The sequence below is a fragment of the Bufo bufo genome, chromosome 5, assembly GCF_905171765.1.
Source record: "Bufo bufo chromosome 5, aBufBuf1.1, whole genome shotgun sequence".
In the NCBI taxonomy this organism is placed as follows: Eukaryota; Metazoa; Chordata; class Amphibia; order Anura; family Bufonidae; genus Bufo; species Bufo bufo.
In genome coordinates, this window is record NC_053393.1 from 482,672,152 (window position 1) to 482,697,516 (window position 25,365).

General features: G+C 48.0%; 1 protein-coding gene across 1 annotated transcript in view; it reads left to right on the forward strand.

Annotated features, from left to right (window-relative positions):
* Window positions 1-25,365, forward strand: part of UBE3C (ubiquitin protein ligase E3C) — a 162,466-nt gene that overhangs the window by 43,507 nt on the left and 93,594 nt on the right. Inside the window, exon 11 of the mRNA XM_040434193.1 lies at window positions 8,863-9,050. Within this exon, the coding sequence (XP_040290127.1) occupies window positions 8,863-9,050 (188 nt within the window). The remainder of the gene's footprint in view (window positions 1-8,862; window positions 9,051-25,365) is intronic.

Sequence of the window (25,365 nt, forward strand, 5' to 3'; positions counted from 1 at the left end):
TTCACACTGGCTGTATTAGCTGTGCCGATTTATCGATTCTACCGCGTTCTGTCCTCCCGCTGAGTGCAGATTGTGTGGTCCATTCTAAGACAATGGTCCTGCTGTAGACTTACCTTCTCGGTAACTTGGGGGGACTACCTTTCGGTCCAGATTGTCCTTTGATCTCCTACACCGGGACTGTAGAACATGGCTACATCAGCATGGACTATAGCCTGTCTTGTCCTGGCATCTGGCGGATTCTGGGCGGACCCTTTTGGTTCCTTTCCGTCTGTCCTTCTGCTCCCCCACTCGGGTGGATACGGGACAACGTTGCTCGGGGGCCGACGGGACCAGTTTGCCAACTTCTGCCCGTGTTACTGGTCTGCGCCTGATCACATTTGGGTTTTCGCCCGCTTGCCAGGCGACTCCAGCGGGTTCGCTACTGCCCGCTCCTGGCTGTATTTCGTCCAGGATCTGTCGTAAGACTTATGGTTTTTTTATCTGGGGTTCTGTGGGAAGCTGTGCATTCCCCACTCTGACTTTTCTCTCCCCATGGTTCTGTCTTTTTTTCCAGTCCGGCCTGGACCTGGGACTGGGATTCCTTTACTTGAGGTATCAGTGTCAGCGCTGTTCTTCCTCTTCCAGCGTTCCCCAGCCCTCTGGGCCTGTCAAGACCTTCTTACTCGAAATGGCTCTTTGGTTCCCCTGTACTGTCCTTCGGTACCGCCCTGGGAACTACATACTGAGTTCTCGGCGCTCCAATCTTGTCCTTGGAGCCGTTACAGAAGTTCTCTCTACCCCTCCTGTCCTGTGCGGTTGTGTTTCCGTATCAGTTGTGTCTCTGACGGGTGCCTGAATGGCCCCTTTTTGTTCTGAGCCTTCTGTCTTTTCCCAGGACAGGGCTGTTCTACATCCCGTTCCTTCATTCTGAAGGTGGTGTTTGCCTTTCGCTTCAACACTTCACCAATTTGGACGTTGTTTGGGCCTTGCAGTTTTTACTTGGAGATCTCCGACTCTTGTCGACGTTCGGTCTCTTGGGTTTCCTGGAGGTCCGCGCTTAGAGTTGACGGACTCCAGGGTGGTTTTCCTCCGCTTTATCAGATTGGCTATTGCTGAGGTTACCGCACCGAGGGCAGGATTCTGCCTTTACTGTCACCGTTCATTTCACCAGAGCGGTCGGTGCCTCCTGGGCCGGAGGCTTTGGGCTTCGGCCATGCATTTGAGCAAGGCGGCCACAGGTCTTCCTTGCACGCTTTACAGAGTTCTACAGGGTGCATACTCTGGCTTCGGCGTATGCTGCCTTGGTCCGCCTGGGTCTGCAGGCGGCGGTTCCTTGATGCCTTCGGGTGCTTCGCCTTGGAGCTGTGGTCCCTCCCCTTTTGGACTGCTTTTGAACGTCCCAAGGTCTTCTGTGTCCCCCAAGGAAACTGGGCGAGAAAACGAGATTTGTGATGTAAGGTGACAAAAATGGGTTTTTTTGACAGTTTTTTTTTTTATGGTGTTTATCGGACAGGGTGGATCATGGGATATATTTATAGAGCCGGTCGTTACGGATGTGATGACACCTAATATGTGTAGTTTGTTTATTTTTATTTTTTAATCTCTTATAAATGAGCTGATATAGGAAAAGGCAATTTTATTTTTAATTTACATTTTTATTTATTTTATTTCTTTAACTTTTTTTATTTTCACACTTTTTTGTCAAGTCCCACTTGGATCTTGAAGATCCAGTGGGGTTGATGCCTGTTCTATACTTTGCAATGCTCTTGCATTGCAAAGTATAATACTATCAGTTTTACAGAGTGCAGAGTGCAGATCAGAGCCTGAAACCGGCATTTTTATACTGGCGCGATCCGATTGGTTAGTCTGCAAAGACTAACCAATCAGAGATATTGCCGGCAAGGGACCACTCTGATTGGTCCTTTGCCGGCATTACTTGACTGTATGCTGTCCAAGACAGCGGCAGTCCAGGGGCAGAAGCTTTAATCCAAGCGTTTTGCAGCCAGAATGTTTATCTATGTGCTAGCTGCATTGGGCATGTGCAGATAGCACGTATATAGCCGTATGGCAGTCGGAAGAGGTTAAACTTCGTTTTCATAGATTTTTTTATATTTTGTCAGTATAATAACTACAAAATATTCTGCTTCTGAAGCACAAAGGGATAAAACTTATCATTGGGAGAGCAAAATAATCTCAGTTTATCTGGAAAAGTTTATTTGGAAGGTAATCCTTATTAGAAGAGTAGTGTCACGGTCCCTCCCATGACAGAGGTGAGGAGATCGGAGAGACTGGCGGCACATGAGGGTATCTAACAGTCTCTCTGTTTTCTCCTTTCAGTGACCACATTACTGAGGCCCTATTTAGTTCTGACTCTCACTGCTTACCATGCTGTTGATATTTCTTGCTGGAGTTGGTTGAGCTGGTGTGGTGTTCCTTTGGATCTCCTGCTTAGCTTTAAGCTAAGTGCATTTTGTTGTTCGCTTTGTGTGTGTTGTTGTCTATGCCTCAGAGAGAAGCTGGTTCCTTCATCTGGGAAGGAACCAGTAGTCTCATTCCCTGCCACCATTCCTAGGGCCTTCCAGGGTCTTCTGGGCCTAGGTTCTAGTGTATGAGTATTTCCACCTTCAGGGTTTACTTATACTGTCAGGAGTCAGGGGGAGGTCTAGGGATTCTTAGGAGGTCACCATCCCTCTCCCTTTGCTTTGAGGCCTAGACTCCGGTCTATTCCTTCTGTGTGTCATTTGGTGTTATCCCCCCCATTACCCATGACATTATCAACTGCCCAAAAAAACGTCATTTTGTTTGTGTCAGTGCAGCGATGGATACTGTTTCTGCACTGGTCGATCGTATGCAGGGATTGTCTTTGGAGGTGGCTGACCTCCGAACGGCCGTCTCACAGTTTCAGAGACCACAGGCGGTGGCTTCCAGCAGCGGTAAACAGGCCTGCCTAAGGTTGCTCTCCTGGATAGGTTTTCCAGGGGGAAGTGACAACTTTGTCCGGTTCAGGGAGTCGTGCAAACTATATTTTAGACTACGCCCTAACTCTTCTGGGGACGAGAGTCAAAGAGTGGGGATTATTATTTTGTTGCTGAAAGGTGATGCTCAGTCTTGGGCTTTTTCGTTGCCGACCGGATCACAGTCCCTCCGGTCGGTAGATAAATTTTTCAGAGCTCTAGGGCTTATCTACGATGACCCAGATCGGGTCTCCCTGGCCGAGACTAAGTTGCGTGGCTTACGGCAAGGCGAGCGTTCTGCGGAGTCCTATTGCTCTGAATTTAGGAGATGGGCAACTGATACTGAGTGGAATGACCCAGCCCTTCATAGTCAATTCTGTCAAGGGTTAGACGCTTGAGGAAGAGATCTAAGTGCGTCCCGAGCGAGAGGAACCTATCATATGGGAAAGCGGCCTCTTCCGACACTTTGGGTAGGGAGGCACCTGAGCTCATGTCTGATGATGAGCCAAAGCAGTTGGGAGAAGTCACTCCTGGACCTGGTGATAAAAACGTTAGGGTTAAGAAAAGACTGTGCTTTTTCTGTGGTAAAGGGGGACATTTTGTTAACGTATGTCCTTATGTTAAACGTCAAGTAGAAAAAGAGAGAGAGAAAACTAATGTGTTTAGTCCTCTTCTCACTCTTGGTAGTGTGGGTGGGGAATCTGAGAATGTACTTTTGTCATTTACCGGTAGTACCCGATTTCTCCTGCCTGCCAAGGTGGCGCTAGACTCCAAAACTGTGGGAATTGAAGTATTGACAGTGGGGCAGGGGTTAACCTAGTGGATGGTCAATTCGTCTGTATGCATGGTTTGACAACAAGCGCATTAGACAAAAATATTTCGGTGTTTGCGATTGATTCTGCTCCACTCTCACAAAAGTATTTGTTACAAATTGTGCAGGACATTCGCCTAAAGGTGGGAGATTCAAGAATCCATTTCATGTTTTGTGCTGGAGGGTCTGCCTGCTCCTCTGGTGCTAGGTTTACCGTGGTTATCCAAACATAACCCTACTATCGATTGGCAAGCGAGACAGATTCTTGATTGGAGTGATTTTTGCATAGACAACTGTCTTAGCACGTCACTTTCTGTTGTAACCACTAAAATTGAACCTTCTTTTATTTTGGATTTTTCTGATGTATTCTCTGAAAGTGGAGACCAGGAGTTACCTCCACATCGGGAGTATGATTGCCCCGTTAACCTTATTCATGGAGCTAGATTGCCCAAGTCTTGGTTGTATAATCTTTCTGAACCCGAAAGAGTAGCAATGCGAGAAAATATCACAGAGAGCTTGGCTAAAGGTCATATTAGACCATCCAAATCACCAGTGGCTGCAGGGTTCTTCTTTGTAAAAAAAAAGGACAGAACCCTTAGGCCATGTTTGGACTTTCGTGAGCTTAATCGCACTACAGTACTTGATCCCTAACCTCTTCCTTTGATCCCAGATTTGTTCAATCAGATTGTCGGTGCCAAGGTGTTCTCTAAGTTCTCTAAGACGGCCTTTAATACCCCTGAAGGTCATTTTGAGAATTTGGTCATGCCTTTTGGGTTGACCAATGCTTCTGCTGTTTTTCAACATTTCATCAATGACGTCTTTCATCAAATGGTGGGCAGGTTTGTGGTGGTGTAACTGGATGATATTTTAATTTATTCCCCCGACATGGAGAAGCATCAGGATCACGTGAGACAAGTCTTTCAGATTCTAAGAGAGAGTAAATTGTATGCTAAGATAGAGAAGTGTGTATTTGCGGTTCCGGGAGTGCAAATACTGGGTTACCTACTCTCATCTTCGGGTTTTCATATGGATCTGGAAAAAGTCTGTGCTGTGTTGGACTGGGATCGACTTGAAAATCTGAAAGAACTCATGCGATTTTTTTATTTTTTTTTGGGTTCACCAACTACTACCGTAAATTTATCTTGAATTACTCGACTGTGGTTAAACCATTAACAGATATGACTAAGAAAGGTGAGGATTACTCAGTCGGATCTGATGAGGCATTATATGCCTTTTCAGCTGTGAAGGAATGTTTTGCTTCTGCTCCTATACTGGTGCAACCTGATGTGTCACAGCCATTCATTGTGGAAGTTGACACATCCGAGGTAGGGGTTGGAGCAGTCTTGTCGCAGGGTCCTTCTCCTAGCAAATGGCGCTCATGTGCTTTTTTCTCTACAAAACTCTACTGCTGAAAGAAATTATGACGTGGGTAATAGCGAAGTGCTGACCATTAAGTTAGCTTTTGAGGAATGGTGTCATTGGTTGGAAGGAGCGATTCATCCCATCTGGCCTATCTGGAGTCGGCTAAACGTCTGAACCCAAGGCAGGCCAGATGGTCGTTGTTTTTTACCAGATTTAGTTTTGTTGTCACCTATCGCCCTGGGGTTAAGAATGTCAAAGCGGATGCTTTGTCGCGTAGCTTCCCGGGGGGGGGATCCTGGCCCGATATTAGCTGATGGGGTGGTTGTATTCGCCCTTTATCCTGAACTTGAGACAGAGGTGTTGGAGGCCCAGGGAGACGCATCTGATTCTTGTCCTCCAGGGAAGTTGTTTGTTCCTTCGGCACAAGGTGTTTAAAGAACATCACAGTACTGTTTTTATGGGACACGCCAGGAGCATATCCACGGTTGATCTCATTTCCCCAAGATTCTGGTGGCAAGAATTGCATAAATGTGTTGAGAGCTATGTGTCAGCTTGTGAGACTTATGCGCGTGCCAAGGTTACGCATACTCGGCCTTCAGGATCTCTACTTCCCTTGTCTATCCAGTCCCGACCGTGGACTCATTTGTCCATGGACTTTATCACAGATTTGCCGAATTCCTCCAGGATAGTGAACACATGATTTCTCCGTCGCTCTCATTAGTATCTCGTGCAGTGAAAAGGTTACAGTCCAGAGGAAAGAATGTTGGTTCCTGTGACCAAAGTTAATGCCAGTCGCCTTGTGAAGGGCTTTCACAGGGCGCATCCTGATAAAGTCTGCCCTGGGTGTCCGGAGGTCACCTGTAGAGGGGGGCTACTGTCACGGTCCCTCCCATGACAGAGGTGAGAAGATCGGAGAGACTGGCGGCACGCAGGGAAGGGCTGGCAGCCTTAGTCCTGGGGGGCAAATCCAGTCAAGTGGCCCATTTTTAGCCCCTTCCATTATTAAAAGCCCCTCCTACATATAATAGGCCACTCCCAACAAACACTGTACAGCTGAAATTCTATTGTTGAGGCCTGTCTCTACACATCATATGGAGAGGGGAGGCCTGTCCTGGCTGCACTGCCTGCTTCCCATTATACAATAGACAACAGCAGGCTGCAGCCAGGAAGCTCCTCCGCTCTCCTCCCTCCCCAGATCCTGCTCAAGGCCTGTGGTTCTTCCCACCATCTGCCACCCGCCCGTGGCCTGCTGCCCCCTTTGGCAATCCTCGCCCAGCTCTGAATCCTCCTTCTGCAAATGGCAGGGGGAGGAGCCGGAGCATCTCCTCTCCTACATAGCGCCCCATACCTCTTACATCCAGTGATGTCACCTTTGTTGTAGACGTTCTCTTTCTTTATCTTCTCCATTCAGACCAGACCGCCATGATGATTTTTCAGCTATCTCCCGTCTCTGCAGAGATTGATAAACAGACATTAGTTTCCCACATTTCCATCATCTTCACATCTTCTCAACACCCTTTTCTGCCACCCCCAATACTATACTGCAGAAACAGTCCCTCTGAAAATACTACTACCACACAGATAGTGCCCCCTTCAACAATTATTGGCATACAGTGCTCTAAAAAATAACTGCGCCCAGACACTAATAGTATAAAGATATGTCTCCCAAAAATAATTGTGCTAAGCTGATACTGTGCCAGGGTGCCCCCCAAAGTAACAGTGCTCCCCAAAAACCCACCAATAGAAATAATTCTCTGCCAGAGCACACTTAGTAATAATGCCCCTATAGTGCCCATACTAGTAATCATGTTCTTGATAGCCCCCCAGTAGTAGTAAAGCTCCCCATAATGCCTCCTAGTAGTAATAATTCTCCCTATAATATGACAGTACATGAAATACCCCCGCTTAGTGCCCGCAGTTGAGCTAATGTCCCCATAATGTATGCCAGTAAAAAATACCCCTATATAGTGCCCCAGTAAATGCCCTCATAGTGCTCCTCTCCCCTTTCCCCATATTGTCCCCCATAATATGCCAGTAAAAAAATGCCCCTTCTTAGTGCCACCAGATGCCCCAATAGTGCTCCACTCCCCCATAGTGCCCCCCAAAAATGCCCCATAGTGCCTCTCTCCCCTATAATGCCTCCCATAATGTGCCAGTAAAAATGCCCCCTTAGTGCCACCAGATGCCATAGTGCCCCCCATAATGTGCCAATAAAAAATGCCCCTTTAGAGCCCCCACTTCCCCATAGTGCCCCCAAATAATGCCCCATAGTGCCGCTCTCCCCTATAGTGCCCCCCATAATGTGCCAATAATAAAAAAGCCCCTTTAGAGCCCCCCCTTAATGTGCCAATAAGAAATACCCCCATAGTGCCCCCCTCCAAAATGGGCAAGAAATAAATGCCCCCAGAAAGCCACCCCCAAAAAAATGGGGCTGTAAGAAATGTCAGCTCCCCCCATAATGCCAGCTCCCCCGGCAAAGAAACAAAAAAAGACTAATACTTACCTCCATCAGCAGCGATGCGATTCAGGCCTCTTCCGGCCTGTGTCCCCCGCTGTGTGCTGCCTGGCTCAGGCGGCGCGATAATGACGTCATCGTGCCGCCTGAGCCGGCCTCTGATAAGATGCAGGCATTAGTGCCTGCGGCCTATCAGAAGAACAGGGAAGGGAGACTCCTCTCCTTCCCCTGCGCAGCACAGGCATCTGTATCGCTGTCCTGAGGACGGCGATACAGATGAATATGGAGATGAACGCTTACACAAAGCGCTCATCTCCTACTGCCCGCCACAATTACATCCAGGGCCGTGCCGCCTGTGGTGATCGGCGGTGCGGCCCTGAGGAATTGAAAAAAAAAAAATTAAAAAAAATTCTTAGTTAAAGACGGCCCAGTGGCCGTTTTTTTTAGGGCGGCCTGGGGGGCAATTGCCTCCCTGCCCCCCCCTGGCGCCACGTGAGGGTATCTGACAGTCTCTCTGTTTTCTTCTTTCAGTGTTGTGTTTGATAATGACCACACCTCTTGTCAGGTGCAGCTTGTAGTCATTACTGAGGCCCTATTTAGTTCTGACTCTCACTGCTTACCATGCGGTTGATATTTCCTTCTTGAGTTGGTTGAGCTGGTGTGTTGTTCCTTTGGATCTCCTGCTCCTCCATTCTGCTTTAAGCTAAGTGCATTTTGTCTTGGATTTTGTTGTTCGCTTGTGTGTGTTGTTGTCTAGGCCTCAGGGCCAGTAGTCTCATTCCCTGCCACCATTCCTAGGGCCTTTGAGGGTTTTCTGGGCCTAAGTTCCGGTGTATAAGTATTTCCACCTTCAGGGTCTGCTCTGAGGTGGTGCTATATCTGGATCCCCACCCCTCTTTCCTGCATGGTCTGACTGATGGTCTGGCAAAGAATGTTAAATGAGGCTGTTGTTTTTGTTGTTGTAAATGTTCAGAGAGGACATTAAAGAACCAGGACAGGAACTGGTATATATGGATGGATTTAAAAAAAATTATATCCAGAAAACCATCCAACAATTTTTTTTGAAAAATGTAGAATATGCAGTAAAAATTTTTTATGGAAGTGTTAAATGTAAAATTTTTACCCAACATTTTTTTTTCTAAATAATTTTAATAGGTGACATTTGCATTTTATTTGGACATCTCATGGAAATCTAATATTTTTTTTATTAGAATATACGTTGTTTTGTCATAGATTGTTCTGAATAAATTAGAAAGCAAATATAACAGTCAAGGCTTAATTTTATATACTCTTTTGCACAGGGTGATGGCAAGTTGTCTGTGCAATATATCACAGAGGAGTGCCTAAAGAAACTAGACACCAAACAGCAAACGAACACCTTGCTCAACATGGTCTGGAGAGATTCTGCTAGCGAGGAGGTCTTCACTCTTATGGCCTCAATCTGCCATACACTAATGGTACAGCACCGCATGATGGTTCCCAAAGTCAGGTAAGTGCTAAGAATCCTCAGGGTGTTCATATATATTATAGTGTTTATGAACCAGAATTAATATCCCACAAGAGTGGTCACTAGTGCTTTTCTAGGTAGATGGAAATTGTTGTCTACTGAGGGAGTTTTGGGTGCAGTGTGTTAGATTCTTCAGTTCACTCCTTCAGTTGAGTGTTGTTATTTAGGCTGTTAAAGGGGTATTACGGTTACATTAAGTTATCACCCATATGCAGGATAGGGAATAGCTATTAGATTGATGGGGGTCCTACCGTTGAGATTTCTACTGATGACAAGAACGGGGGCCCTGTACCGCTTGAAGCCCCCTGAAATTAGCAAAGCGGCTGGTCGGGCATGTGTTTGGCTGCTCCATTCATTTCTATTGAAGTTCCGAAGATAGCCGAGTGCAGCACTCTGCTGTCTCTGGAATTTCGATAGTAATGAATAATAGAGCAGCCACACACATGCCCGACCCGGCCGTTACCTTCATTTCAAAGGGTACAGGGCCCTCTATTCTTGTGATTCTACCGCTGGGACCCCCAACCTATCTAATGGTTATCCCCTATCCTGTGTCTAACTTAATGTAACCGGAATACCCCTTGTAAAGGGAGTCTGTCAGGTTATATATGGGTATTAAACCATTAATACTGCTATATAGGGCACTTAAGGGAAATAAGTAATCAAAAAAATGATCTATTGTTTAAACAATATTTTTTAGGTTGGACATATTTTTAAATTTTTTGTGATTTTCTTTATAATTTTTCATGTCACTATATTAAAAAAAAAAAAAAATCATAAAGTCCTGCAGTTTTCTAACTGGCCACTTGGCCTAATGTATGTTAAGACTTCCTGTGTTTTTAGAGCAGCTACAAGGGCATAGTTTTCTAGACATGGTCTGTGCAGAGGTCAGGAAAAAGTAGATAAGCTGTGATATTGCCTATTATGAATGGTTGATCCTGTGTTATCTATATAGAAGTGTTACTTGTCATTGTAATTATGCCTTTGGTGATAATGATAATGGCTACTGAAAAGTTACCTGCTCAGAGCAGTAAATCATGACCTATTATTAGGCATAGTGGCCCATGTGAAAATTGCAGGATTGTATAATTTTTTATAATATAGATCAGGGGTGGGGAACCTGAGGGCCGTATGTGGCCTGCGCGACCATTTCATGTGGCCCCCTGCCAGAACATATCGTAAAAATGCTAATTACTGCTTCGATTATGGAAGCGGTCATTAGCATGCTGCATGCACTAGCGCATTGCTAGCTGTACTCCCCTTCCCTGGTCTTCTTTCGGCCCCGCTCTGTCTCCTGACACGTACAGTGTCAGGATGTAGTGCACGTAGACGCGCACTATGACTTGACGCTGTGCGCTGTCAGGTCAAAGTACAGCTCGGCAGGAAGAAGACCAGAGTGGGTAAGTGAATCAGCCAAGTGGCAGCGCCATCCGGAGCTGGATAGGTAAGTTTATTTTTTTGTTTATTTTAAATGTCTGATTGGGCCCAATCTGAGTGTGGGAAGGGTCTGATGGGGGTCTAATATGAGGCTGGGGGGTCTGATCTGAGCCTGGGGGGTCTGATGGGGGCTGATCTGATCTGAGGCTGGGGGGGTCTGATCTGAGGCTGGGGGCCTATTGGGGGTCTGATCTGAGGCTGGGGGGGTCTGATCTGAGGCTGGAGGGGTCTGATCTGAGGCTGGGGGCCTATTGGGGTTCTGATCTGAGGCTGGGGCGGTCTGATCTGAGGCTGGGGGCCTATTGGGGGTCTGATCTGAGGCTGGGGGGGTCTGATCTGAGGCTGGGGGGGTCTGATCTGAGGCTGGGGGGGTCTGATCTGAGGCTGGGGGGGTCTGATCTGAGGCTGGGGGGGTCTGATCTGAGGCTGGGGGGGTCTGAGGCTTGGGGGGTTTGATGGGGGCTGATGTAGGCTGGGGGGTTTGATGGGGGCTGATGTAGGCTGGGGGGTTTGATGGGGGCTGATGTAGGCTGGGGGGTTTGATGGGGGCTGATGTAGGCTGGGGGGTTTGATGGGGGCTGATGTAGGCTGGGGGGTTTGATGGGGGCTGATGTAGGCTGGGGGGTCTGATAGGAGGCTGATGGAGATGGGGGGCAGATCTGAGGCTGAGAAAGGGGCAGAGACAGTTGCGAAGACATAGGCAGGGACAGTGGAAAGGAGAGTGAAAGCTGGGTGAACCTCTCTCTGGACTCCCCTGGGTTTAGCTTGGCTGCCATTAATGCCAAAAAAAGAACTAAATATATATATATTTTTTTATACATTCTCAACTTAAAAATTTGACTGCTATATGTGGTCAAAATGGTGCCTGTACTATTTGTAATATATATATAGTGCAGGCGCCATTTTGTGCTGCAAAAATAGTGCTCTATATATATATATTTTTTTTTATTGAAGCACAATTTCAGTAACTTACCCCTAAGGCCTCTTTCACACGGGCGTTGCGGGAAAATGTGCGGGTGCGTTGCGGGAACACCCACGATTTTCCCGCGCGAGTGCAAAACGCATTACAAAGAAAAATCACGCATGTTTGGTACCCAAACCCGAACTTCTTCACAGAAGTTCAGGCTTGGGATTGGTGTTCTGTAGATTGTATTATTTTCCTTTATAACATGGTTATAAGGGAAAATAATAGCATTCTGAATACAGAATGCTTAGTAAGTGATCAATTGAGGGTTAAAAATTTTTTTTTAAAAATTAACTCACCTTCTCCTCTTCTTCGTGTAGTTCACGATTTCTTCTTTACTTCTTTAATGATGAGCTGTGGGCTAAAGGACCTTTGGTGACGTCAGATCACATGCTCCCATCACATGGTCCATCACCGTGGTGATGGACCATGTGATTGGAGCATGTGATCTGACGTCACCACAGGTCCTAGCCGATAGTTCATCTTTTAAGAAGTAAAGAAGAAACCGGGAACTACACGAACAAGAGGAGAAGGTGAGTTAATTTTTTTATTTTATTTTAACCCTCAATTGATCACCTACTAAGCATTCTGTATTCAGAATGCTATTATTTTCCCTTATAACCATGTTATAAGGGAAAATAATACAGTGAATAGACAGTCACACCTAGCAACCATGCGTGAAAATCGCACCGCATCCGCACTTGCTTGCGGATGCTTGCGATTTTCACGCAACCCCATTCACTTCTATGGGGCCTGCGTTGCATGAAAAACGCAGAATATAGAACATGCTGCGATTTTCACGCAACGCACAAGTGATGCGTGAAAATCACCGCTCATGTGAACAGCCCCATAGAAATGAATGGGTCGGTATTCAGTGCGGGTGCAATGCGTTCACCTCACGCATCGCATCCGCGCGGAATACTCGCCCGTGTGAAAGGGGCCTAAGGGTACTTTCACACTAGCGTTTTTCCTTTTCCGGTATAGAGTTCCGTCCTAGGGGCTCTATACCGGAAAATAACTGATCAGTTTCAGGATGCATCAGAATGTCTTCAGTTCAATCTTTTTTGACTATTGAGGACAGAGATAATACTGCAGCATGCTGTGGTTTTATCTCTGGCCAAAAAAACTGAACACTTGCCTGAATGCATTTTTTTTCCATAGGAATGTATTAGTGCAGGATCCGGCATTAAAAATACCGCAATGCCGGATCCGTCCTGCATGCGCAGACCCTTAAAAATGTGGAAAAAAATATATAGAAACGTATGACAAACGGACAGACTGATCCGTTCTTGCAATGCATTTGTGAGACGGATCCGGATCCGTCTACAAATGCATTGCAAGAACGGATCCGTCTGTCCGTTTGTCATACGTTTCTATATATATTTTTTTTCCGTTTGCATGCAGATTGCCGGATCACTCTGCTGCAAGTGTGAAAGTAGCCTAAGTCACTTATATGTTTGACCAAATATAGGCGTCAAATTTTTAAGTTGAGAATTTTGTATGGTCCCCGAAAGATGTTACAAATATGCAAATGACCCTCGGCGGCAACAAGGTTTCCCACCCCTGATATAAATAGTAACGTGTAAAATAAATAAAAAACTCACCAAAATTCTTTAATAATATATGTAACATAAAATGTGATTTAAGCAATAGGTCATTTTCTGGTGACACATCCCCTTTAAAGACATGTAAAGCACACTTTCTCGCCCAGTTTCCTTGGGGGACACAGAAGACCTTGGGTATAGCTCATCTCCATAGGAGGCGTGACACTAAGTGAAAGCTGTTAAGCCCCTCCTCCACAGCTATACCCTCAGCCTGGAGAGAAAGGCAGCCAGTTTTTTGCTTAGTGTCCAAGGAGGCAAGACACTCCCTGCTCTGCAGGGCTGGTTTCTCCTTGTTTCAATTTTAGATTTTTACTTTTTTCTTTTCTTTTTGTTCCAGATCATCAGGGATAACAGAGTCGCACTAGACCTCTCTGTTCTCCCGGGGTTGAGCTGCGCCAGTGCCGGTCACCCGCACTGCTGCCTCCCCCACAGAAGGCAAGGTGGATCAGGGCAGCCCAGCTCCCCTACATCCCGCCAGCGCAAGGGTCGCCCGCACGCCAAGTCCCTCTTCCAGCGTCCTGCCACTACGGTGCCAGTAGCTGAAGGGGCGACCCTGCTGGAATGGACCGAGGGTGAAGACGGCTGTGGTAAGAAAGAGGCTTCTCCAGCCCTACGTCCCCCACCCCCCCCACCCTGGTCTCCTGCGTGCCTGACCCCCATACTGGGCCTCTAGTCCCCTGCTGGATCTATGCTGGCCCCTGGGGTGCCGCAGAGCGGCAATTTCCTTCTGCCTCCCCCTGTCTGGCTCCCATAGACATGCAGCCAGTGGCTGTCTCCACAGCCAGCTACAGAAGCGGCAACTAACATGGGTGGAAATCAGCACAGGCATCTCCTACCGGAGTGTTGCTCAAGGCCTGAGGCTCCTGACGGCTGTGGAGTAAGGCCTCGCCTCCGGCCGACATTGGTAGTCCGGTGCGGCCGGGCGCCGCAAAATCTTAGCCCAGGCTCCGCGGCCTGCTAGGCCACCATTCCGAGCCCCTGACTCTTCCGGCCAGCGGGGTGGGCTCCCGCGGCCGGCAAGCCGCCATTCCGAGCCCCTGACTCTTCCGGCCGGCGGGGTGGGCTCCCGCGGCCGGCAAGCCGCCATTCCGAGCCCCTGACACTCCGGCCGGCGGGGTGGGCTCCCGCGGCCGGCTTTGGGCTTGACGTCTATGCCCAGCAGGCCCCGGCTGACCGTTGGTGCCCGGCTTCACGGCCTACTAGGCCGCAAAATTCCGGCCTCTGGTGGAGGGGGCGGGAACTTCTCCAGGCGCGAATTCTTCCCGCCGGGAGGTTCCTCCGCCCCCAGGGGATCGCAGCGCCGCCCTCCAGGCCGGATCCATGTTAACCCTTTGGGTACAGGCCGGCTCCCAATGGGCCTGTATGGCTGGCCCCCCTTTTCCTGACTATCTGTGCCCCTATAGGTGGCCCCCCTTTAGCCTCAGAGAAGCTGTGTTTTTAATAAAAAATAAAATAAAAATAATGAAAATAAAAAATAATAACAGATTTCTATTGGACTGCGCAGGACGCTGCAGCCTCATCAGTAGTGCTGCATGTCTGCATGCCCTCTTTCCACAGGTGGCATAGTGTTGCGCTCCCAACCTGCGTAGGTGCTAGGGCATTTCCCCTTTTAGGCGGTTTTCCTGCCCTCTTCCAGGATACGGCGCTGGCCAAGTGCATGCGGCCCTTCCGTAGGCAGCATTCATCATCTCTCCAGTTATGGTGCCTGCCATGTGCATCCCCCCCCTCCTAGGCGGGATACTGCACTCTCCCTGGCTGCCGGCTGGCCAGGTGCATGACCCCCTTTTAGGCGGAATACTGCACCTTCACCGGATACGGTGCTGGCCATGTGCATGACCCCCTTCCATAGGCGGAATGCTGCACTCTCTATGGATTTGCTGCCGGCCATGTGCGTGACCCCCTTCCATGGGCGGAACGCAGCGTTCTCACTGGATTCGCTGTCGGCCATGTACGTGACCCCCTTCTCTAGGCGGAACGCTGCACTCTCACTGGTTTCACTGCCGGCCATGTGCGTGACCCCCTTCCATGGGCGGAACGCAGCGCTCTCACTGGATTCGCTGTCGGCCATGTGCGTGACCCCCTTCTTAGGCGGAACGCTACACTCTCACTGGATCTGTTGCCGATCATGTGCATGACCCCCCTTTTTAGGCGGAATACTGCACTCTCACCGGATACGGTACTGGCTATGTGCACGACCCCCTTCCATAGGCAGAACGCTGCACTCTCTCTCATGTGCTATGATGTACTTATGTACTATGTTGCTATGCTGCACTCTCACTGGTTTCGCTGCCGGCCATAGGCATGACTCAGGCAGCATACATACATCCCTCCGTCTGTGGTTGTTTTCTCGCAGGTACGTTGCTGGCCATGTGCATGTACCCCATACATGGCGGGGTGCTTGCACTCTCGCTGGATCCGCTTTCGGCCATATGCATGACCCCTCTTCCGTGGGCGGTGTACGCACTCTCGCTGGATTCGCTGCCTGCCATGGGCATGCCTTCCTTCCTCAGGTGACATACACACATTCTCACTGACTGTGTTTGTCTCTCACCAGTACGGTGCTGGCCATGTGTATGACTCCCATATATGGCGGGTGCACGCACTCTCCCTGGATGAGATGCTGGCCATGTGCATTACCCCCCCCTTTTTTTCTGGGCGGCATGCTACACTCTCTCCGGATACCTTGCTGGCCATGAGCATTGCCCTCTAACATGGGTGGAACGCTTGCACTCCCATTGGATACGGTGCTGGCCTTGTGCGTGGCCACCCCTCATTCCATGGGCAGAATTTGGCACGCTCATGAGATTCACGGCTGTCCTTGTATGACTGTGCTGGACTTGTACATGTCCCCCTTCATTGGCAGAGTAGTTGCACTCTCGCTAAATCAGTGTTGGGTGTATTATTGCACACTCACTTAATGCTAGGATAACCCTGTGCATGTTCCCCTTTCATTAGGTGGACCTCCTGCGTTCATGCTGGATTATAGGGTATGTCCTGCTTCTCTGAAGTAGGTACGGCCTTAGGCATCACTCCCTTTTGGGACCTGCCTTTGCACTCTTGCCGACTGCAGTTTGCCAGATACAATTTCCCCCCTTTTCGGGGCGGACTGCTTGCGTTCCATCGCATGCTATACTAGGCTTGTGCATAACTCCCTTTCAGGTTGCACTTTGCAATTCCGTACATGCCGTGGCACTCTGTGGCGAGCCCCCCTTTCTCGCTAAATTAACCTTTTGCAGTGAGCGGACGTTCTTGTGCGTTGTTTGGGCCGTGTATGCCTTCTCCTCCTGTAGGTGGGTTGGCCTTCTCACTGCTTACGGGCTGCTCGTACGTATGCCTCATCTACTTCCTGCGGCATACTTTTGTTTTCTTGGGATACGATGCCTGCCACAAACCTTGCACTCGTCTCTAAGGAGTTCATTCTGTCCACCTGACCCGGACGGGCTCTACTTGCTCTCTGCTGCACGGAGCTGGGTGGTACTCATTCATTTAGTTGGCCCTTCATCCCAGGGAATGTTCGTGGTTCCTAGATGCGTGCCCATTCGTCCTTCCGCGGTATTGCTTCCCTGCGCTAGTGGTCACATGGTCGAGAGTGCGGTTGTCTGGAGCGCCCCTCGAATTCTTCGTTGGCTCTGGCAGGACTGCGGTTCCCTTGCCTGCTGCAATTTCCTCCTCTTCGGATGTAGTGTGGTATGAGTCCTTCCTCTTGGCGCCTCTACGCTACAGTCTGATCTGCTACCAGGTGCGGGCCGCTTTTCTCGGGAAGGTCACCCAAATTCTCTTGGGTGCTCGATTACCCAGGTCCGTGGACCTCCGCCTTGGGTTCTTCAGGGTATTCTCCTTCTGCGAGGCGGTGAACCGGGCATCTCACAGTGTAGCAGGGTTCTGCTTTTGAGCTGTCCTATGGCTTCCCTGTTGCCCACTCCTCCGTTCGGTTGGAGGGTGTTATGCCGGCCTCTGTCTCGACTACCTTATCTCGCCGGCTCTGTTTGGCCCCCGCTCGGTACAGATCACTCTGATGTGGCTTCTGTCCCGCCAGACTTCAGAGGTTGTTCCTTCACTGTCCTCCCCTCTGGGGAGAGCATGGTTGTCATGTGGATGGTTCCGGTGTTCCTTTTGGCCTCGTACTGTCTCCCTTGTTCACACTGGCTGTATTAGCTGTGCCGATTTATCGAGTCTACCGCGTTCTGTCCTCCCGCTGAGTGCAGATTGTGTGGTCCATTCTAAGACAATGGTCCTGCTGTAGACTTACCTTCTCGGTAACTTGGGGGGACTACCTTTCGGTCCAGATTGTCCTTTGATCTCCTACACCGGGACTGTAGAACATGGCTACATCAGCATGGACTATAGCCTGTCTTGTCCTGGCATCTGGCGGATGCTGGGCGGACCCTTTTGGTTCCTTTCCGTCTGTCCTTCTGCTCCCCCACTCGGGTGGATACGGGTCAACGTTGCTCGGGGGCCGACGGGACCAGTTTGCCAACTTCTGCCCGTGTTACTGGTCTGCGCCTGATCACATTGGTTTTTCGCCCGCTTGCCAGGCGACTCCAGCGGGTTCGCTACTGCCCGCTCCTGGCTGTATTTCGTCCAGGATCTGTCGTAAGACTTATGGTTTTTTTATCTGGGGTTCTGTGGGAAGCTGTGCATTCCCCACTCTGACTTTTCTCTCCCCATGGTTCAGTCTTTTTTCCAGTCCGGCCTGGACCTGGGACTGGGATTCCTTTACTTGAGGTATCAGTGTCAGCGCTGTTCTTCCTCTTCCAGCGTTCCCCAGCCCTCTGGGCCTGTCAAGACCTTCTTACTCGAAATGGCTCTTTGGTTCCTCTGTACTGTCCTTCGGTACCGCCCTGGGAACTACATACTGAGTTCTCGGCGCTCCAATCTTGTCCTTGGAGCCGTTACAGAAGTTCTCTCTACCCCTCCTGTCCTGTACGGTTGTGTTTCCGTATCAGTCGTGTCTCTGACGGGTGCCTGAATGGCCCCCTTTTTGTTCTGAGCCTTCTGTCTTTTCCCAGGACAGGGCTGTTCTACATCCCGTTCCTTCCTTCTGAAGGTGGTGTTTGCCTTTCGCTTCAACACTTCACCAATTTGGACGTTGTTTGGGCCTTGCAGTTTTTACTTGGAGATCTCCGACTCTTGTCGACGTTCGGTCTCTTGGGTTTCCTGGAGGTCCGCGCTTAGAGTTGACGGACTCCAGGGTGGTTTTCCTCCGCTTTATCAGATTGGCTATTGCTGAGGTTACCGCACCGAGGGCAGGATTCTGCCTTTACTGTCACCGTTCATTTCACCAGAGCGGTCGGTGCCTCCTGGGCCGGAGGCTTTGGGCTTCGGCCATGCATTTGAGCAAGGCGGCCACAGGTCTTCCTTGCACGCTTTACAGAGTTCTACAGGGTGCATACTCTGGCTTCGGCGTATGCTGCCTTGGTCCGCCTGGGTCTGCAGGCGGCTGTTCCTTGATGCCTTCGGGTGCTTCGCCTTGGAGCTGTGGTCCCTCCCCTTTTGGACTGCTTTTGAACGTCCCAAGGTCTTCTGTGTCCCCCAAGGAAACTGGGCGAGAAAACGAGATTTTTGTATAACTTACCAGTAAAATCTCTTTCTCGCTCTTTCCTTGGGGGACACAGCACCCACCCATTCGTTGTTTTTCTCTACACGGTTTCCGAGTTTGTGTTACCCGTTGGGTAGTTGGCTTGTTGGTTCCTTGTTGGACTTTGCCTTTTCTCACTGCTTGGACACGCAACTGGCTGCCTTTCTCTCCAGGCTGAGGGTATAGCTGTGGAGGAGGGGCTTAACAGCTTTCACTTAGTGTCACGCCTCCTATGGAGATGAGCTATACCCAAGGTCTTCTGTGTCCCCCAAGGAAAGAGCGAGAAAGAGATTTTACTGGTAAGTTATACAAAAATCTCGTTTTTTTCTTTTTTTTATTGCTGAGAAATTCTCTTTAATGAAACTGCTTTGGAAAGTACTCTGAGGGTGGCACCAAGTTTGGCAAGTCCTCTGGTTCTCCTGAGTATAAACCTCCTTAAACTGCCCCTTGGCCTTGACTGGCGGCTTTACTAATCTATGATGTCACTGTATTCAGCCGCAAAATCCAACGCATGTGCCATTTGGGCTGGCGTGTGTGCTGTAGTCTCCCTGCAGTGGACAAAGTCCTCACTGTTGTATACCAGAACTGAGGAGTCTTTGCATGGATACCACTGCACATGTGCCATCCCAGGAGGGCACAACGCATGCATGAGATTTTGCAGCCACATCCAGTGATGTGGCAGATTAGTGAAGCTGTCAGTCAAGGCCAAGTAAGTGGCATAGGGCAGCATTTACTGGAACTGGATCCCCTGCTGAGATGGGGACACTCGCCGGAATAAAACTTCTCTTGTGGTTAGGGGCCACGAACTTATGGTTCCCTACCGGGCGATGTTGACAGTTTATTGGCCATATAATGCTTGACTTCACAGAAAACAGTATTTTAGTAAAAAATCATTCCAGTGGATAAAAAAAATAACACATATGACTGAAAAAGGCCATACTTAGGCTCCATTCACACGTCCGTGGTGTGTTGCGGACCCACAAATTGCGGATCCGCAACACACCCGCCTGGCACCCCTATAGAAATGCCTATTCTTGTCCGCAAGCTGCGGACAAGAATAGGACATGTTCTATCTTTTGCTGACCTGTGTGCTGTCCGCATCCATTCCGTCCCCATAGAAAATGAATATGTCCGCACCCGTTCCGCAAAATTGCGGAACGGATGCGGAATCATTTGCGGACGTGTGAATGGAGCCTTACTGATGCCGTGTTAAAACACAAGTTCACTGCAGGACGTAGGCAGTGGTATAGGGGCATCCCTAACATAGAACCACTATCATCCATGAGGGGCTGGCTGCTTGATATTCTTAATTACTCATATATATAACTTCTATAAGGTGCCAGTGACACGGTGCTGGCTTATCAGTTAGAGCAGACGGACTTTCCAAGTACACACCACAAAGGACCCCCGTCCATCCTGCAGAAATGATTGACATGAGGCATCAGCTGATATTTTGGCCAAAATGTGCAAGTTTGCAAATACTAATATGGCCTAAAACCATGTGTGGTTGTTTTATGAAAGTAGAGTCAATATAGTGTTGCATACTCGGCGCTGTACCTGGCTATCTCCGCCAGGCCTGTAGAGTTGAATGTAGTGGCAGCGGACATGCACAACTGCTGCTCCATTCAATCGGGGGAAACGCAAGACACTCGTTCTTGTGAATGGCAAGCCCCCCAGTGGTCGGAGCCCTGCCAATCAGACACTGCTCCTCTATCCTGTCGAAAAGGAAAGCCCATTTAATTGCGTCAGTCATATTAAATTATTGCAGAATTGGTCCTGCAGGAAATGTGAAATTTTGACATGAAACTCGAACTTCTTTTTTCTTGGGCTGTAAGTGGCACATTCAGTGTAGCAGTAATAACCTGCGCAATCACTTTTAGGTATTGTATTTACTTTTAGGAGCTTTACAGAATAAATCAACGTAGAAAGCCGCTGCGCTTTCGATTTGTGGAGTGTATATGATTGCATGGATGCCAATCAATAGCTGATTTCAGAGTTCGCCGTTTCTGCTGACAATAGATCTGAGGTCGGGTTTTGGAAAAGTAAATGCAAGTCAGTGATATGTGAGCTGTCAATGCCAGGTCTATAACCACACACCGATTGCATTTCATCAGGTATTGTCTATGGGTGGGTGCACATGCATCAGTTGTGTATACGGAGCCAGACATGACTGATGTATATGGACTTTAGTGGATCGGTCCCAGAAAAATGCACCATGCCAAGTTTTTTTTTTCTCCAGCGCTAGGAGACATCTGAATGATGGGATCAGTGCTGGCATCAGTCTTCCTTCATCGTTACTGTACTGTGATGGAGGGAAACTACAGTGGGCGGCCGGATATAGGGGAACCCACCGAAAGAACAAATTCTATAAGGGTAGCAGCATTTCTGACTTATGTAAATCTGATTTGTCTGAACAAATCAATGTAATTTCTTATTCCATTAATCCATTTTGATTCATTGTCAGTGGTTGAGAAGTTGCAGCAAAAGTGAACAGAAAGCCTTTTTCCTCCTGCAGTTTTCACTTGGAGGACCAAGCTGAAGAAACCAGACTATTGGTCCTTGAGAAGACATATGGAGTGATTGCACGTGATGCCTTGGCATGTTAGGAGACCATAAAACTCAACTTCAGGAGGGTTTCTCTCTTTGTAAGGCAGTGATATGAATCCATTTCAGTAGCGCTGCTGCCATCTCATCAGAGTTTGTCGTGGCCCACTGATGTTTATTGCTGTCAGGAAGTAAAATGTCAGGGAAGCTGTCATCCTTAAGATTACGGCCATTAACCTTTTTTTTTTTGGGCTGTTGCCATTAAAGCAGGATGTACAATCTGTGATCATTTTACCATCCTTTGCCCTTATGCATAGTAAGCTTAAATCACAATAGGGAGTCTGTCAGCTCCCAAATCTCTTCCAATGTGAGTATATCGCCTTTAAGGGACGTGCAAGAATTAGAAACGTACCTTTTACATTTCTTTAGAAAATCCATGCTTGAAATCATGAGAAATTATTATTTTATTTTTATTCGGCTAAGGATTCAGATTCACTTTGGGCAGGGTCGCACCATCTGGTTGATCCTCACACCACCAGTATCGCCTGCCAGCTGTCTGCCTTCACAGACTGCAGCCTGCTGGTCTACCAGGTCCCTTCCCCAGTGCCCATATAGCACCTAAAGGGCCAGTGCACGCCCTAATCATCACCAGCTAATGGCTGGCGATCTGCGGATATTTTAGGCACCTTCCCTAGTAGGAAGGTACCTGAACTATAAGGTCCTAGCTTACTAGTTCCTTGCAGAAATGCTGTTTTGTTGTCTGTGTACCAATCTCTGCCTGTTTCTTGGGTCTGACCTGCCACTGCCTGATGTACTGTACTGACTCTATACTGTTGGCCCTGACCTCAGTTCTGTTTCACGGATTTGCATGATCTCTGTCTGCCCTTGGCCTGTTACTGACTACTAGCTTTGCCTGATTCCATGGTGTTTCGCGGTGGGGTCTCTAACCTCTCTGGGTCAGCTGTCAACCACACTAGGACTACTCCAAGAGATTGCTGCAGAGGAGCCAGCAGGCTGCTAAGTCGAGATCCCTGTATAGGGGTTAAAGGGTGAATACCAGGGGACTTCCGGGACAACACCCTTAGGTTTAGCCCAAAGTCAAACCGGTTTGTTGATGCACTGGTTCCATCATTTACCCCTTTTGTACTTAGAAATTCCAGATATGAGCCAGAGGAGGGCAAAAGCCACAAATGTAATTTTGATAATCTATCTTCATAACTGAGATGTTGCATACCTCACATTGACTTGGTTGCCCTTCTTCTAAAGCTGGGCATACACATTCAGTAGCTGTCAGTTTGGCCCACAGCTATCTCTCCTTACAAGGGCCCTTTCAGACTGATCCGCAAAACCCGGATACCGGCCATGTGCGTTCCGCAATTTGCAGACCGCACATGGCTGCAACCATAATAGAAAATGCTTATTTTTGTGCGCAATAGGACATGTTCTATCTGGAACAGAACCATGGATGCGGACAGCACACTTTTGCGGCCCTGTTGAAATGAATGGGTCCGCACCGGTCCCGCAAAATTGTGGAACGGACCCCGACTTATTCATATGGCCGACAATATACTAATGTGTATGGGGGCCTTTACTCTCTCCAGCTCTCTATCTTTTTTTTTAAGTCGGCTTGACGTATTCAGCGCAGGCGCAGTGAGGAAAACAGCTACCGCCGAGCGTCCTTCCCTCTCTGCGCCTGCGCCTAATACTGAACAGGACGGCGCAGGCGCGAGATTTTCTTGGTAGACACGGCCGGCGGGAGGAGAGCAGCGCTGCCTGGCCCTGTCAATCTAGTGTAGCAGGACGTGGCTAGAAGTGGGAGAACGGAGCCCCCCCCCCCCCCCCCTGCTCCTAGAGGCTAATTAGCATATTATAAAAGTTTTTTTGGTTTTTCTCAGTGGCGGCACACAGTGAGATGGCACTAATATGGTTATGTTCAGCTGACATTAGCACATCGCTACTGTCAACCAGCTTAATACCCATTTTTCAGATGACAGAAACCCTTTTAAGGACTGGACTGCATACTCAAGATGCAGTTATTGTACCATTACTTTATTAAAACATTTTTAACACTAACACAAAAAAAATATTTAACACAAAAAAAATTTAACACTAACTAAAAAAAAACTAAAACACTTACTGTTCTAGAAGCCGCTCCTCTTCTACTACAGGACAGTATTTCCTTTTGTTGCAGTAGACTGCCATTGAAAGCTCTATTTAGTTTATTTACCATCAACTCCTTCTGCTTTCAGGGTGTATATATATATATATATATATATATATATATATATATATACCCGGTGGGGTATATAGCATGTTCATCTTTCCTCCCAAAATATATAATCTCATACTTATCAACATTAAACCTCTGCCATTTTGCTGCTCATTTGGCAAGTTTATATACTGTAGGTTATACTATACAAAATGGCCACCAGTACAGACCCCTGAGGTACACCACTCGGAGCATCAGTCCAGTTTGAGTATTCATGACTACTCTTTGAGTTCAGTATTTTAGCCAGTTTTGGATCCAATCACAAGTTGTACTATCTGGACCTTGGACCGTGTGGTAACTACTTGTAAAAGACGGCATCAAATGCAAGTGTAGGGTATAATAATTATAATAAAAGGGGTTGTCCAGAAGTTTAATGTTGATGGCCTATCCTCAGGATAGGTCAGCAGTATATGACTCCTCACGCCTCTACTGAACGGCTGTTTTAAAGAGGCTGCAGCCTCTTCCTAGGCCAGAGACTAGGGATGAGCGAACTTGTATTTCAAGTTCGGCGTACATGGTTCGGGTTATCTAAGAACTCCGTTATGGATTCCGCTACCACGGACCATAACTTATGGTCCATGGTAGCAGAATCCATAACAGAATTCTTAGATAACCCAAACCCGAAACTTGTACGCCGAACTTGAAAAACAAGTTTGCTCCACACAACCAGAGACATCCCAGTTATTGGTCACATGGCTCAGTCTCAACTGCTATACAAAGCCACTATACCGTGTACGGTGCTGTGCTCGGAGGCCGCAGTGCTCACCAGAGCCCCATGGCCTCCTCAAACAGCTGATTAGTGGATAGGTCATCAATGCAGGAGTCTCGGAGGACCCCTTGAAACTCACGTATTACTATCGATATACATTGTATTTGTTGTGTATTTAGCATAAGTAATGGTCTATCTATTAGACTTCCTTGGTTCCAAAATTTGAAAACCTATGGGGTGTATTTTTTTTTATCAAGCGGAGGGAGAACCGCAAGTAGCCAGCTATTTCTTCTTCTAATTGCACTGTGAATTTAGTGTTGGTTTATGCTGGAACCCCGTCCAAATGAACAGTAATGCAGATCATTATATTTAATGAAAAGTGTTAATATTGATAAAATCTTTTAAACCACAGAGTGCCAAATATAATGTCATTGATTGCTTTCCCTATAAACTTCATATGGTTATACTCCTAAAATACTGTGTAACATGCATAGCAGCAGGTCCATAAAAGTAAAAAACTGTAAAAATAGCTAATACTAAAATGATTGCGGTGCTGCCACTTTATACGGAAATCATTTATTTGTCGTGTAGAACGTGCTCAGCTCGTGCACAAAAACCAAAAGACCAAGTTCATACCTGACATTTTGACATTTTTTAAGAGCGGTAAAAGAAGTGCAATTGACAGATTTATTCTCCTCCTCATTGCTGGATCTGTTCCCAGCTTGGCTGTTTCCATAGACTATACTGTACTTCTGCCGCACAATGGCAATGATGGGAGTCCCACCTATTTGACCTTTGCCGCATATGCCATAAATGTCTGCAGTTGAAATAACCTGTTAAAGTCTCCTTTTCTGATTTTGCTATTGACTCCTGTGTGAAGCTGACCTTGGTGGGCATCCATGAGGTAGGTACAACCGTCCAAAATTGAAATATAATGCCCAGAGGACCACAATCTCTCCCTTCAAGCTCTTGGTAATATTTCCTGTTGCTTATATAGCGCAACCATATTCAGAAGATAAATGTTGTCACCATTCATTTCAATCCCTATCCTTAGTGGAGGCTCAGAATTGAATTTCGCTATCTCAAACCTAGTCCGAATGCACACGGCCGTGTTCCGTGGCCGAGAGCGGTTCGTGGTAACCCGGCCGGGATTTTCTGCTGACAGCAGGAGCGCACGGCGTCATTGGTTGCTATG